The 15,521-nt window shown below is 39.8% G+C and overlaps 1 protein-coding gene across 1 annotated transcript in view; it reads left to right on the forward strand.

Annotated features, from left to right (window-relative positions):
• The first annotated feature begins 8,645 nt into the window (after positions 1-8,645).
• LOC132482957 (protein WWC3-like) overlaps positions 8,646-15,521 on the forward strand; it is a 106,334-nt gene continuing 99,458 nt past the window's right edge. Inside the window, 2 exon segments of the mRNA XM_060088234.1 lie at positions 8,646-8,928; positions 14,879-14,955. Coding sequence (XP_059944217.1) covers positions 8,646-8,928; positions 14,879-14,955 — 360 coding nt within the window.

Below are 15,521 nucleotides of genomic sequence, written 5' to 3' on the forward strand. Positions count from 1 at the left end.
ATTTCAGTCACATTCAACAACTCTATTCTTTTTCTCCTGTCTTTCATATTTTTAGTGTCACAATTAACTTTATTTATGTTGTGTATTTGTTAACATGTTATAGTTAAATGGTTAACACATACTCATATTAGAGCATGAGGATTATCTGAATCTGGCTATATAATTACCTTTGTCAGAGCATTATATATTTTCATACCTTTTCATATTAATGATTGTTGTCTTTTTCATTTCAATTTGAAGAACTACTTTCAGCATTTCTTGTATTGTAGGCCTACGGGTGATGATCCCTCAGGTTTGTTTTTCTGGGCAAGTCATTGTTTATGCTTCATATCTGAATGATAATTTTGCTGGGTAGAGTATCCTTGGTTGGAATATTATCTTACTGTGTGTTCCTGGCCTGTAAGTTTTCTGCTTAGGAATCTGCTCACACCCTAATTAGGGCTTCCTTTGTAAATTACAGTCATTTTTTTCCCTTGGCTGCTTTTACAGTTATTTATCTTTGATTTTTGACAGTTTCATTATAGTGAATCATGGGAAAGATCATTTTGAATTGAAATATGCAGTAGTCTATTATCAGCATGAATTTGGATGTTCAAGGCTTCCCCAGGTTTGGAAAGTCCTCAGTTATTATATCTTTAAATAAACTTTCTGTTCCTCTTTTTCCTCTCTTTTGGAACTCTACTGATTCTGTTATTGCTCCTGATTGACTATTTCATATTTCTTTCCTTTAACTTACTGATTCTTTTTCTTTCCTTCATCTGTTCCTGTGTTGATGCTCTCTATTGCATTCTTCATTTCATTCACTGAATTCTTCAACTCCAGAGTAGAGCTGTGACTCTTTTTTATGATTTGTCTTTGTTAAGTTTCCCATTTTCTTCATTTTTTTTTTTTTTTTTGGATGTTGGGGCTAGGAGTTTATTAATTTAATTTATTTATTTTTGCTGTGTTGCATCTTCGTTTCTGTGCGAGGGCTTTCTCTAGTTGTGGCAAGCGGGGGCCACTCTTCATCGCGGTGCGCAGGCCTCTCACTATGGCGGCCTCTTGTTGCAGAGCACAGGCTCCAGACGCGCAGGCTCAGTAGTTGTGGCTCACGGGCCCAGCTGCTCCGTGGCATGTGGGATCTTCCCAGACCAAGGCTCGAACCCGTGTCCCCTGCATTAGCAGGCAGACTCTCAACCACTGCGCCACCAGGGAAGCCCTTTCATGTTTTTTTCATAGTTTCTTTCTGTGTTTGTTGTAGCTCTTTTAGTTTTCACAAAACATCTATTTTGAATTCCTTCATAAGTAGATTGCAGATTTCAATGTTGTTTGCATTTGGTTACTGGAGGATTATTGTTGTCATTGCTGAAATCATGTTTCAGTGATTCTTCATATCCTTTGAGTTTTGTGTTGCTGTTTTTGCATTTGAAGTAGCATTATCTTCTCTATTCTTTACTAGCTCCCTTTTGATGGAAATACTTTTCTTGGACCTGATTATATCTGGGGCTTTCTCCAACCTTGATAGAACTTAGGAAATAGCTATGCTATTATGATATGTATTAGCTGAGTACTATTTTGCAAGCAGAATAATGATCCTTAATATGTTTTTTAGTGTCAAATTATAACCATGAACTCACATACTATACGGTACAGAGATATTGAAGTAACTGTTTAGCTATTTTTCCTTCTTGTTCATTTGCTATTGTTTTTCAGATTTTCTCTTGTAACAAGGAGTGTACTTCCCCATCTGTTACACATTAGAAGTCATCATATTGATTATATCAGGTTCTTTGGGACTAGGATCCAGGTATTCCTGTGTTTTAAATTCCCCTGCATATTCCAGTATATAGCCAGAGTGACAACCATTTTGTGCTAGGATTAGCAGAAAAGTAATTTAGGAGGCTCCACTGTTTGGTAAACCTAGTGTGAAAATCTTAAAATGGAGAGATTGTATGCATTTATGTCTTTATCTCTGTAAGTGGGACAAGGACAGTCTTTTATTTTCAGTCCTGTGAACCAGTTGTACAGGCTTCGGCTAGAATCCAGGTTCTCATACAGCAGTGCATTCTTGGGCAAGTTTTGTAACCACTTTGAGCTTCAATTTTCTTACATATAAACTGGGGACAGCAAGAGGTTGTGGCGATTTTTAAATGAACTAAGTTAGGCAGTGTGCAGGACTACAAAAATGGCAGCTGTTGCTAGTTGCATACAGAACACAAACATTGCACAGGACTCTAATTGGAAAGCTGCTTGTCAAGAGGAGAGAGATGAGAAAGCCTACTGGTCTGGTTGTCCAAGTAATGAACAAGTGTAAAATGTTAACGGTTACTGTCTTATGAGCTCAAATATAACCATCTGTGTGGGAATAAGTATCAGTATTCCGACTTTCTTGTAGACGTATAAAGATCAGTCACAAACCTAAGAAATTATTTAAAATGTTTATGTGTTTGGAAGGATGGTTTGGGGAACTGTTAAGATGGGGCAGGGACAGGAGAGGCAAACAAAATGATATCATAGAGCTTTTGAAGACAGCTTTTTTTTTTTTAACATCTTTACTGGAGTATAATTTCTTTACAATGGTGTGTTAGTTTCTGCTTTATAACAAATGAATCAGCTATACATATACATATATCCCCATATCTCTTCCCTCTTGTGTCTGCCTCCCTCCCACCCTCTATCCCACCCCTCTAGGTGGTCACAAAGCACCGAGCTGATCTCCCTGTGCTATGCGGCTGCTTCCTACTAGATATCTGTTTTACATTTGGGAGTGTATATATGTCCATGCCACTCTCTCAGTTTGTCACAGCTTACCCTTCCCCCTCCCCATATCCTCAAGTCCATTCTCTAGTAGGTCTGTGTCTTTATTCCTGTCTTACCCCTAGGTTCTTCATGACATTTTTTTCTCCTGGATTCCAAATATATGTGTTAGCATATGGTATTTGTCTTTCTCTTTCTGACTTATTTCACTCTGTATGAAAGACTCTAGGTCCATCCACCTCACTACAAATAACTCAATTTCGTTTCTTTTTATGGCTGAGTAATATTCCATTGTATATATGTGCCACATCTTCTTTATCCATTCATCCGATGATGGACACTTAGGTTGTTCCTATCTCCTGGTTACTGTAAATAGAGCTGCAATGAACATTCTGGTACATGACTGTTTTTGAATTATGGTTTTCTCAGGGTATATGCCCAGTAGTGGGATTACTGGGTCATATGGTAGTTCTATTTGTAGTTTTTAAAGGAACCTCCATGCTGTTCTCCATAGTGGCTGTACAATTCACATTCCCACCAGCAGTGCAAGACTGTTCCCTTTTCTCCACACCCTCTCCAGCATTTATTGTTTCTAGATATTTTGATGATGGCCATTCTGACTGGTGTGAGATGATATCTCATTTTAGTTTTGATTTGTGTTTCTCTAATGATTAATGATGTTGAGCATTCTTTCAAGTGTTTGTTGGCAATCTGTATATCTTCTCTGGAGAAATGTCTATTTAGGTCTTCCGCCCATTTTTGGATTGGGTTTTTTTTTTTGTTGTTGTTGTTATTGAGCTGCACGAGCTGCTTGTAAATTTTGGAGATTAATCCTTTGTCAGTTGCTTCAACTGCAAATACTTTCTCCCATTCTGAGGGTTGTCTTTGGGTCTTGTTTATGTTTTCCTTTGCTGTGCAAAAGCTTTTAAGTTTCATTAGGTTCCATTTGTTTATTTTTGTTTTTATTTCCATTTCTTTAGGAGGTGGGTCAAAAAGGATCTTGCTGTGATTTATGTCACAGAGTGTTCTGCCGATGTTTTCCTTTAAGAGTTTGATAGTTTCTGGCCTTACATTTAGGTCTTTAATCCATTTTGAGTTGATATTTGAGTGTGGTGTTAGGGAGTGTTCTAATTTTGTTCTTTTACTTGTAGCTGTCCAGTTTTCCTAGCACCATTTATTGAAGAGGCTGTCTTTTCTCCATTGTATATTCTTGCCTCCTTTATCAAAAATAACGTGACCATAGGTGCGTGGGTTTATCTCTGAGCTTTCTATCTTGTTCCATTTATCTTTATTTCTGTTTTTGTGCCAGTACCATACTGTCTTGCTTACTGTAGCTTTGTAGTATAGTCTGAAGTCAGGGAGCCTGATTCCTCCAGTTCCATTTTTCTTTCTCAAGATTGCTTTGGCTATTTGGCTTTTCTATGTTGCCATACAAATTGTGCCATTTTTTGTACTAGTTCTGTGAAAAATGTCATTGTTGGTTTTCTAGGGATTGCATTGAATCTGTAGATTGCTTTGGGTAGTATAGTCATTTTCACAATGTTGATTTTTCCAATCCAAGACCATGGTATATCTCTCCATCTGTATCATCTTTAATTTCTTTCATCAGTGTCTTACAGTTCTCTTCATACAGGTATTTTATCTCCTTAGGTAGGTTTATTCGTAGGTATTTTATTCTTTTTGTTGCATTGGTAAATGGGAGTGTTTCTTTAATTTCTGTTTCAGATTTTTCATCATTAGTTTATAGGAATGCAAGTGAGTTCTGTGCATTAATTTTGCACCCTGCTACTTTACCAAATTCATTGATTAGCTCTAGTAGTTTTCTGCAAACATCTTTAGCATTATCTATGTATAGTATCATGTTATCTGCAAACAGTGACACATTTACTTCTTCTTTTCTTTCTTTTTTTTTTTTTTGCGGTACACGGGCCTCTCACTGCTGTGGCCTCTCCCATCGCGGAGCACAGGCTCCGGACGCACAGGCCCAGCAGCCACGGCCCGCGGGCCCAGCCGCTCCGCGGCATGTGGGACCCTCCCGGACCGGGGCACGAACCCGTGTCCCCTGCATCGGCAGGCGGACCCCCAACCACTGCGCCACCAGGGAAGCCCTACTTCTTCTTTTCTGATTTGGATTCCTTTTATTTCTTTTTCTTCTCTGATGGCTGTGGCTAAAACTTCCAAAACTATGTTGAATAATAGCTGTGAGAGTGGACAACCTTGTCTTGTTCCTGATCTTAGAGCAAACGGTTTCAATTTTTCACCATTGAGAACGATGTTGGATGTGGGTTTGTCATATACAGCCTTTATTATGTTAAAGTAAGTTCCCTCTGTGCCTACTTTCTGGAGGCTTTTTATCTTAAATGGGTATGGAATTTTGACGAAAACTTTTTCTGCATCTATTGAGATGATCATATGATTTTTCTCCTTCAGTTTGTTAATATGGTGTATCACACTGATTGATTTGCCTATATTGAAGAATCCTTGCATTCCTGGAATAAACCCCACTTGATCATGTTGTATGATACTTTTAATGTGCTGTTGGATTCTGTTTGCTAGTATTTTGTTGAGGATTTTCGCATCTATGTTCATCAGTGAAATTGGCCTGTAGTTTTCTTCCTTTGTGACATCTTTGTGTGGTTTTGGTATCAGGGGGATGGTGGCCTCGTAGAATGAGTCTGGGAGTGTTCCTCACTCTGCTATATTTTGGAAGAGTTTGAGAAGGATAGGTGTTAGCTCTTCTTTAAATGTTTGGTAGAATTAGCCTGTGAAGCCATCTGGTCTTGGGCTTTTGTTTGTTGGAAGATTTTTAATCACAGTCTCAATTTCAGTGCTTTTGATGGTTCTGTTTGTATTTTCTGTTTCTTCCTGGTTCAGTCTCAGAAGGATGTGGTTTTCTAAGAATTTGTCCATTTCTTCCAGGTTGTCCATTTTATTGACGTGTAGTTGTTTCTAGTAGTCTCTCATTACCCTTTGTATGTCTACAGTGTCAGTTGCTACTTCTTTTTCATTTCAAATTGTGTTGATTTGAGTCTTCTCTCTTTTTTTCTTGATGAGTCTGACTAATGGTTTTTCAATTTTGTTTATGTCCTCAAAGAACCGTCTTTTAATTTTATTGATCTTTTCTATCATTTCCTTCATTTCTTTTTCATCTATTTCTCATCTGATCTTTATTATTTCTTTCCTTCTGCTAACTTTGTTTTTTTGTTGCTGTTGTTCTTTCTCTGATTGCTTTAGGTGTAAGATTAGGTTGTTTATTTGAGATGTTTCTTGTTTTCTGAGGTACTATTGTATTGCTAAAAACTTCCATCTTAGATCTGCTCTTGCTTTATCGTGTAGGTTTTGGGTCGTTGTGTTTTCATTGTCATTTGTTTCTAGGTATTTTTTGATTTCCTCTTTGATTTCTTCAGTGATCTCTTGTTTATTAAGTAGTGTATTGTTTAGCTTCCATGTGTTTGTATTTTTTTTACAGAGTTTTTACTCTAATTGATATCTACTCTCATAGCACTGTGGTTGATTTGTGACTCAAGATATGATCTATCCTGGAGAATGTTCCATGAGCACTTGAGAAGAAAGTGTATTCTGTTGTTTTTGTATGGAATATCCTATAAATGTCAATTAAGTCCATCTTGTTTAATGTATCATTTAAAGCTTGTGTTTCTTTATTTATTTTCATTTTGGTTGATTTCTCCATTGGTGAAAGTGGGGTGTTAAAGTCCCCTAGTATGATTGTGTTACTGTTGATTTCCCCTTTCATGGCTGTTAGCTTTTGCCTTATGTATTGAGGTTCTCCTGTGTTGAGTGAATAAATATTTACAATTGTTATATCTTCTTCTTGGATCGATCCCTTGATCATTACATAGTGTCCTTCTTTGTCTCTTGTAATAGTCTTTATTTTAAAGTCTATTTTATCTGATAGGAGTATTCCTACTCTAGCTTCCTTTTGATTTCCATTTGCATGGAATATCATTTTCCATCCCCTCAGTTTCAGTCTGTATGTGTCCCTAAGTCTCTTTTAGACAACATATATATGGGTCTTGTTTTTGTATCCATTCAGTGAGTGTTTGTCTCTTCGTTGGAGCATTTAATCTATTTACATTTAAGATTATGTATGCTCCTCTTACCATTTTCTTAATTGTTTTCGGTTTGTTATTGTAGGTCTTTTCCTTCTCTTGTGTTTCCTGCCTAGAGAATTTCCTTTAGCATTTGTTGTAAAGCTGGTTTGGTTGTTTTGAATTTGCTTAGCTTTCGCTTCTCTGTGAAAGTTTTAATTTCTCTGTCATAGCTGAATGGGATCCTTGCTAGGTAGAGTAATCTTGGTTGTAGGTTTTTCCCTTTCATCACTTTAAATATTTCCTGCCACTCCCTTCTGGCTTGCAGAGTTTCTGCTGAAAGATCGTCTGTTAATCTTATGAGGATTCCCTTGTATATTATTTGTTGTTTTTCCTTTGTTGCTTTTAATATTTTTTCTTTGTATTTTATTTTTGATAGTTTGATTAGTATTTGTCTTGGTGTGTTTCTCCTTGGATTTGTCCTGTATGGGACTCTCTGCACATCCTGGACTTGATTAAGTACTTCCTTTCCCACATTAGGAAAGTTTTCAACTATAATCTCTTCAGATATTTTCTCAGTCCCTTTGTTTTTCTCTTCTTCTCTGGTTTCCCTATAATTCGAATGTTGGTGTGTTTAATATTGTCCCAGAGATCTCTGAGACTGTTCTCAATTTTTTTCATTTTTTTTCTTTATTCTGCGCTGCAGAATAATAGTTATTCTACTACTATTCTATTCCACTAGAAATAGTTATTTCCACTACTTTATCTTCCAGGTCACTTTTCCATTCTTCTGCCTCTGTTATTGTGCTATTGATGCCTTCTAGAGAATTTTAAATTTCATTTATTGTGTTGTTCATCATTGTTTGTTTGCTCTTTAGTTTTTCTAGGTCCTTGTTAAATGTTTCTTGTGTTTTCTCCATTCTATTTCCAAGATTTTGGGTCATGTGTACTGTCATTACTCTGAATTCTTTTTTAGGTAGACTGCCTATTTCCTATACATTTGTTTGTTCTGGTGGGTTTTTACTTTGCCTCTTCATCTGCTGTGTGTTTCTCTGTCTTCTTGTTTTGCTTAACTTACTGTGTTTGAATCCCAGGACTTTAATGTGGAGATTTTGTATGAATGATTTCTTTCAGTGGCATTGTTTGAGGTATTCATTTTGTTTGTGATCTTAATAAATGGCAAGAAAGAGGCAAAACAAAAGGAATAGGACTTGACCTAAGGAAGATTTATATTCTTTAAATACTTAATCCATTGTGTTTGTGTAACTATGATTCTTAGTAAATGAAAATTTGAGGTTATTTTGGCAAACATATTAGCTGTTACAGAAATTATTTCCAGTGGATTCAGTTGTTTGGAATTCTGACTGATAGTGAATTAAATAAGTTTTACAGAGAAAAGTTTTTTTGTGTTTGTTTGTTTTTTAAATAGGGGGTTCTGACCTGTTCAAATTATTTGGATTTGGTTGTATGTGGAGCTATTAAACAATCTTGGTGTTTAAGCCACTTCATGGCCTGTAGCTGCTGACTGAAGGATACACAGCCTAAAAGTTGGGTGCTCTTACTGAAGACTCAAGCCTATGAGGCAGTGTCTCAGATAGCTCTGAGGGACTGATCCAAAGAGGTAAGGGAGGGACCAGCATATAAAAGAGTTTTACAACAGAAAAACAGGTAAAAGATTACTGTTTATAAAAGAAAGCAGATATGTCACATTAAGGAATTTAGTGTTTTCCCATGTATGGGAAGATACAAGAGTCTGGGCTCAGTGAAATCATTAATTTGATGTGATCTTCAGCTATCTCTAGCCAGTATCCTGTGTTTCCTCAGGGTGTACCATTGGAGGTGCCTGCTTTGCTTACTGATATGGCAGATGACATTCTTCCTCTACAAGCCACACCCTCCAATATGAGGTCAGGAAATGATTTTGAACTAGTTTCTAGGTGTGGCCACCTAAGTTACCTGAATGATAGCCTTCAGTACCCAGATCAAAGGAATAAAAGAATGGATGCTGGCCCTGCAGATGGGTCTTATAAGCAGGAGAAACTAATGAAAATGACCTGGATGCAGAATACACCAGTGTGGGGTGACTCTCAGATGAAGAAAGAGCAGTCTCCACAACTCACAAAGGGACAGGAACCAAGTCACTGTAGCTTCAAGGCCTAAGAGAAAAGAGTCAGAAGCATTAAGAAAAAGGGATGCAGAGAGGTGGATGGGGTGATAGAAATTAGAAACAGCCAGTAAAGTGGTCTAGGTGTTGAGACACTGGAAAAGGCTTGCAGCACTCTCTGCTGCCAGAAAGTGGCTGACTGTGTAAAAGTTCTGTGTGTCTTATTCACCCCTAGATATGGGTTATTCTTTGTAATGATGCTGTACCTGTAAAAGGACTTTAAATCACGTGCACTGCACTGTTTAAGAAAGCAGTAAGCCATGTATTGTATTTTGCTATTACATATCTGTGAAATCCAACTCAGGATAAAAGTGTGGCTCTTCAGTTTGTGTGGGGAAAAAACCTTGGAGGAACTGCATTTTCTCAGGCCTGCTATATACTGACAGATTACTATAAAGCTACCTTTAAAAAACTTTATTTTTTACAGTTTTACATTTACAGCCAAATTCAGCAGAAAGTACAGAAAGTTCCCATATCCCACTGCTCCTACACATACACAAGCTCCCCCATCACTTACTTACCAGAGGGCACATTTGTTACAACTGATGAACATATATTGACATATCATCATTACCCAGCGTTCATCATTTATATTAGGTTCCCTCTTGGTGGGACATAGGTCCAAACTCACATTCTGTTCCCTCTTGGTTTGGACATAGGTCCAAACGCACAGAATGTGAGTTTGGACCTATGTATACTGGCATGTACGTATCATTATAGTATATTTTAGAGTATTTTTACTTCTCTAAAAATCTTCTGGTTTCTACCTATTAATTCCCCCCCTCCCCCTTATAACCTCTGGCAATGACTGATTCTTTTGCTCTAGAATACAGTTTTTGCCTTTTCCAGATTGTCATATACTTGGAATCATATAACATGCAGACTTTTCAGATGGGCTTTTGTCACTTGTATGGGACTCTCTGTGCCTCCTGGACTTGATTAACTATTTCCTTTCCCATATTAGGGAAGTTTTCAACTATAATCTCTTCAAATATTTTCTCAGTCCCTTTCTTTTTCTCTTCTTCTTCTGGAACCCCTATAATTCAAATGTTGGTGCGTTTAATGTTGTCCCAGAGGTCTCTGAGACTGTCCTCTGTTCTTTTCATTCTCTTTTCTTTATTTTGCTCTGCATCAGTTATTTCCACTATTTTATCTTCCACCTCACTTATCTGTTCTTCTGCCTCAGTTATTCTGCTATTGATCCCATCTAGAGTATTTTTCATTTCATTTATTGTGTTTTTAATTGATGCTTGATTCATTTTTAGTTCTTCTAGGTCCTTGTTAACTGTTTCTTGCATTTTGCCTATTCTATTTTCAAGATTTTGGATCATGGAAATAGAATCTTGGATCATCTACTATCATTATTCTGAATTCTTTTTCAGGTAAACTGCCTATTACCTCTTCATTTGTTAGGTCTGGTGGTTTTTATCTTGCTCCTTCACCTGCTGTGTGTTTTTCTGTCTTCTCATTTTGCTTATCTTACTGTGTTTGGGGTCTCCTTTTTGCAGGCTGCAGGTTCGTAGTTCCCGTTGTTTTTGGTATCTGTCCCCAGTGGCTAAGCTTGTTTCTGTAGGTTGTGTAGGTTTCCTGGTGGGGGTGGCTAGTGCCTGTGTTCTGGTGGTTGAGGCTTGATCTTGTCTTTCTGGTGGACAGGTCCACGTCTGGTGGTGTGTTTTGGGGTGCCTGTGGCCTTATTATGTTTTTAGGCAGCCTCTCTGCTAATGGGTGGGGTTGTGTTCCTGTCTTGCTAGTTGCTTGGCATAGGGTGACCAGCACTGTAGCTTGCTGGTCATTGACTGAAGCTGGGTGCTGGTGTTGAGATGGAGATCTCTGGGAGATTTTCGCTGCTTGATATATGTGGAGCTGGGAGGTCTCTTGTGGACCTGTGTCCTGAAGTTGGCTCTCCCACTTCAGAGGTACAGCACTGACTCCTGGCTGCAGCACCAAGAGCCTTTCATCCACACGGCTCAGAATAAAAGGGAGAAAATGTAGAAAGAAAGAATTAGTAGAAGAAGAAAGAAAGAAAGAAACAAGGAAGGAAGAAAGGGAGGATGAAAGAAAGGAAGAAAGAAAGGAACGAAGAAAGGAACGAAGAAAGGAAGGAAAGAAGAAAGGAAGGAAGGAAGAAAGAAAAAGAAAGGAGGGAGGGAGGGAGGAAGGATGGAAAGAAAGAAAGAAAGGAGGGAGGGAGGGAGGAATGAAAGAAAAAGGAAGAGTGAATGGAAGAAGGGTGGGAGGGAGGGAGGAAGGAAAGAAAGACAGGAGGGAGGGAGGAAGGAAAGAAAGAAAGAAAGAAAGAGACAGGAGGGAGGGAGGAAGGAAAGAAAGAAAGACAGGAGGGAGGGAGGAAAGAAAAAGAAAGTGAAAGGAAGAAGGGTGGGAGGGAGGGAGGAAGGAAAGAAAGACAGGAGGGAGGGAGGGAGGAAGGAAAGAAAAAGAAAGTGAAAGGAAGGAGGGTGGGAGGGAGGGCGGAAGGAAAGAAAGACAGGAGGGAGGGAGGGAGGGAGGAAGGAAAGAAAAAGAGTGAAAGGAAGAAGGGAGGGAGGGAGGGAGGAAGGAAAGAAAGAGAAAGAAGGAAAGGAGGGGCGGAGGGAGGGAGGGAGGAAGGGAAGGTAGGAAAAAAAGAAAGAGCAGGTAAAGTAAAATAGAATAAAGTATGAAATATAGTAGCGTTATTAAAATTGAAAAGTAATTATTGAAAAAAAAACGGACAGATAGAACCCTGGGACATATAGTGGAAGCAAACCTATACAGAGAGAATCTCACACAGAAGCATACACGTACACATTCACAAAAAGAGAGCAGGGGGAAAAATCAAAAATCTTGCTCTCCAAGTCCACCTCCTCAATTTGGGATAATTCGTTGTAAAAAGAGGAAAAGGGAGAAAAGTCTGAAATCTTGCTCTCTAAGTCCACCTCCTTAATTTGGGATAATTCGTTGTAAAAAGAGGAAAAAGGGGGGAAAGTCTTAAATCTTGTCCTCAAAGTCCACTTCCTCAATTTGGGATGATTCGCTGTCCATTCATGCATTCCACAGACTCAGGGCACATCAAGTGGACTATGGAGCTTTAATTCGCTGCCTCCGAGGCTGCACAGAGAGATTTCCCTGTCTCTGCTCTCACAGCTCCCGGGTCTCAGCCTTGGACCTGGCCCCGCCTCTGCGCGTAGGTCGCCGGAGGGCATCCGTTCTTCGCTCAGACAGGACGGGTTTAAAGGAGCCGCTGATTCGGGGGCTCTGGCTCACTCAGGCAGAGGGGAGGGAGGGGCGCGCAGTGTGGGGCGGGCCTGCGGCGGCAGAGGCCAGCATGACGTTGCACCAGACCGAGGCGCTCCGTGCGCTTTCCCGGGAAAGCTGTCCCCGGGTCCCGGGACCCCGGCAGTGGCGGGGTGCACAGGCTCCCCGGAAGGCGGGGTGGACAGTGACCTGCGTTCGCACACAGGCCTTGTGGCGGCGGCAGCCGCAGCCCCAGCGTCCCACGCCCGTCTCCGGGGTCCGCGCCTTTAGCCGCGGCTCGCGCCCGTCTCTGGTGCTTCTTTAAGCAGCTCTCTTAATGCTCTCTCCTCGCGCACCAGGAAACAAAAGGGAAGAAAAAGTCTTTTGCCTCTTCGGCAGCTCCAGACTTTTTCTCTCGACTCCCTCCGGGCTAGCCGTGGTGCACTAACCCCTTCAAGCTGTCTCCCTGCCGCCAGCCCCAGTCCTCTCCCTGCGCTCCGACTGAAAGCCGATACCCGAGCCTCAGCTCCCAGCCCCGCCCACCCCGGCGGCCGAGCAGACAAGCCTCTCGGGCTGGTGTGTGCCTGAGGGCACCGATCCTCTGTGCCGGAATCTCTCCGCTTTGCCCTCTGCACCCCTGTTGCTGTGCTCTCCTCCGTGGCTCCGAAGCTTTCCCCCTCCGCCACCTGCAGTCTCCGCCCGCGAAGGGGCTTCTAGTGTGTGGAAACCTTTCCTCCTTCACGGCTCCCTCCCACTGGTGCAGGTCCCGTCCCTATCCTTTTGTCTCTGTTTATTCTTTTTCCTTTTGCCCTACCCAGGTATGTGGGGAGTTTCTTGCCTTTTGGGGGGTCTGAGGTCTTCTGTCAGTGTTCAGTAGGTGTTCTGTAGGAGTTGTTCCACGTGTAGATGAATTTCTGATGTATCTGTGGGGAGGAAGGTGATCTCCACGTCTTACTCTTCCGCCATCTTCCTCCGGGGGCCTGTCACTTGTATATTTTTTCACATGTATATTTTAGGTTTCTTCATATCTTTTTATGGCTTCCTGACTTTTTTTTTCTTTTCTCTTTTTTAGTGCTGTATAATACTGTATGTAAATAAAGTTTATTTACCATTCACCTGTTGAAGGGCATCTAGGTTGCTTCCGGGTTTTGGCAGTTTTGAGTTATGAACCTTCTGCAGTGTGCAGGTTTTTATGTAGATATAAAATTTCAGATCTTTTGGGTAAACACCAAGGAGTGTGAGTGCTGGATCACATGGTAAGAGTATGTTTAGTTTTGTGAGAAACTGCCAAAGTGGCTGTAGCATTTTGCATTCCTTCCAGCAGTGAATGGGAGTTCCTGTTGCTCCACATCCTCACCAGCATTTGATGTTGTCAGTGTCCTCATTTTGGCCATTCTAATAGGTGTGTAGTGGAATCTCACTGTTGTTTTAATTTTTATTTCCCTGATGACATATGACTTAGAGCATCTTTTTTTTATATGCTTTGCTGTCTGTTATCTTCAGTGAGGTGTCTGTTAAGGTCTCTGGCCCATTTAATTGAGTTGTTTGTTCTCTCATTGTTGAGTTTTAAGTATTCTTTCTATATTTTGGAAAACAGTTCTGTGTGAGATGTGTCTTTTGCAAATGTTTCTTCCCAGTCTGTGATTTGTTGTCTCACATGTGTTGACATTGTCTTTCACTGAGCAGAAGTTTTAATTTTAATGAAGTTGAGCTTACCCATTAATTCTTTCATGGATCCTGCCTTTGGTATTGTATGTAAAATGACACTTCCAAACCAAGGTCCTCTTAGTTTTCTCCTATGTAATCTTCTAAGTGTTTTATAGTTTTGCGTTTTATATTTAGGTCTTGAGTTAAATTTTGTAAAGGGTGTGAAGTCTGTCTAGATGATTTTTTTTTTTTTTTGCATGTGGATGTCCACTTGTTCCAACATCATTTGTTGAAAAGACTGTCTTTGCTATTGTATTATTTTGCCACTACCATACTTTCTTGATTACTCTAGCTTTATATTGTCTTGAGGTCTGATAGTGTCAGTTCTCCAGCTTTGTTCTTCTTCAATATTGTGTTGGCTGTCCTGGGCCTATTGCCCCTTTAGAATCAATTTGTTGATGTCCACAAAATAAGTTGCTAGAATTTTGTTTGGGATTGTTTTAAATCTATAAAGCATGCTGGAAAGAAGTGACATCTTGACATAATGAATCTTTCCCATCCATGAACATCTCTTCATTTATTTAGTTCTTCTTTGTTTCAGTTCATCAGAGATTTTCTTTGTATAGCTCTTGTACAAGTTTGCTTAGACTTATAACTAAGTATTTCACTTTTGGGGGTGCCATGTGAATGGTATTGTGTTTTAAATTTCAGATCCACTTGTTTATTGATGGTATTTAGGAAAGCAGTTGACGTTTATATGTTAACCTTATATCCTCAGTCTTGCTATAATAATTTATTAGTTACTGGAAGTTTTTTATTTTTTTGGTCATTTCTTTCAGATTTTTCATATAAAGGGTCATGTCATCTGCAAACAAATCCTTAAGTAAAAATCAACCATTAAAAAAATTTGAGGCTGTGAAATGTTTGTTCTTTAGTTGTCAGTGCTAATGTTAATTTGTATGTGTGATGCTAAGAGGTAATTAATAAGGTGAATATGAAGTTCTTGTCTGTATGCATTTATTTATTTTAATGGATCTATTGTAAAATAAAATATTTTCTTTCTATTTAGCCTTTTCTGGATATTCAACAAATACTAAGTACAACCCACTCCAAATAAAGGCAGAAATAGCAAGTCATCGGGATAGGGTGAGTAAAAATGAGTGTTTTTACACTAGAAGCAGCATGCGTATTTTTTATATACTGATAACATCACTTATTATGATTTACTTAATTCCTTTGATAGGAAGAGAAAAGATTCATTTTAAAGCCTCAGCCCATCTAATGAAAAATTGCTTGTATCCCTCTGTGTATTTCATAGGGCTAGATTCACCCAACGTTTGGAAAGATTTGGCGATGTCAGGGCCCGAGCTCACAGGGCTGCTTCCCTGTATTAGTGGGATGCCAGCTCTGTCCCTTGGCAGCTTTAACATCTGCTGTTCTTCCCTGGTCTCTGTATTCCCAGAGAAATCTTGCCTGCGATGGTATTTGACCAGAAGGTGCCAGTGCTCCTTGCCAGTGGTGCCAGGTTCTTTGTGTGCCACCATGTTCCATCTCTTCATCCTCTTGTCTTTTGTGTCTGGGAGGGGGGACAGGAGACATCTTAGAGACCAAGCCTCCCATCCTAGTGTCTCAGTGCCTAAACCAGAGTGTCTCTTTTAGTGCTGTGGTTCTCACATCCTAGTGCCCCAACAAAAAACACCTGGGGCGTCAGT

The sequence above is a fragment of the Mesoplodon densirostris genome, assembly GCF_025265405.1.
Source record: "Mesoplodon densirostris isolate mMesDen1 chromosome Y unlocalized genomic scaffold, mMesDen1 primary haplotype SUPER_Y_unloc_1, whole genome shotgun sequence".
Lineage (NCBI taxonomy): Eukaryota > Metazoa > Chordata > Mammalia > Artiodactyla > Ziphiidae > Mesoplodon > Mesoplodon densirostris.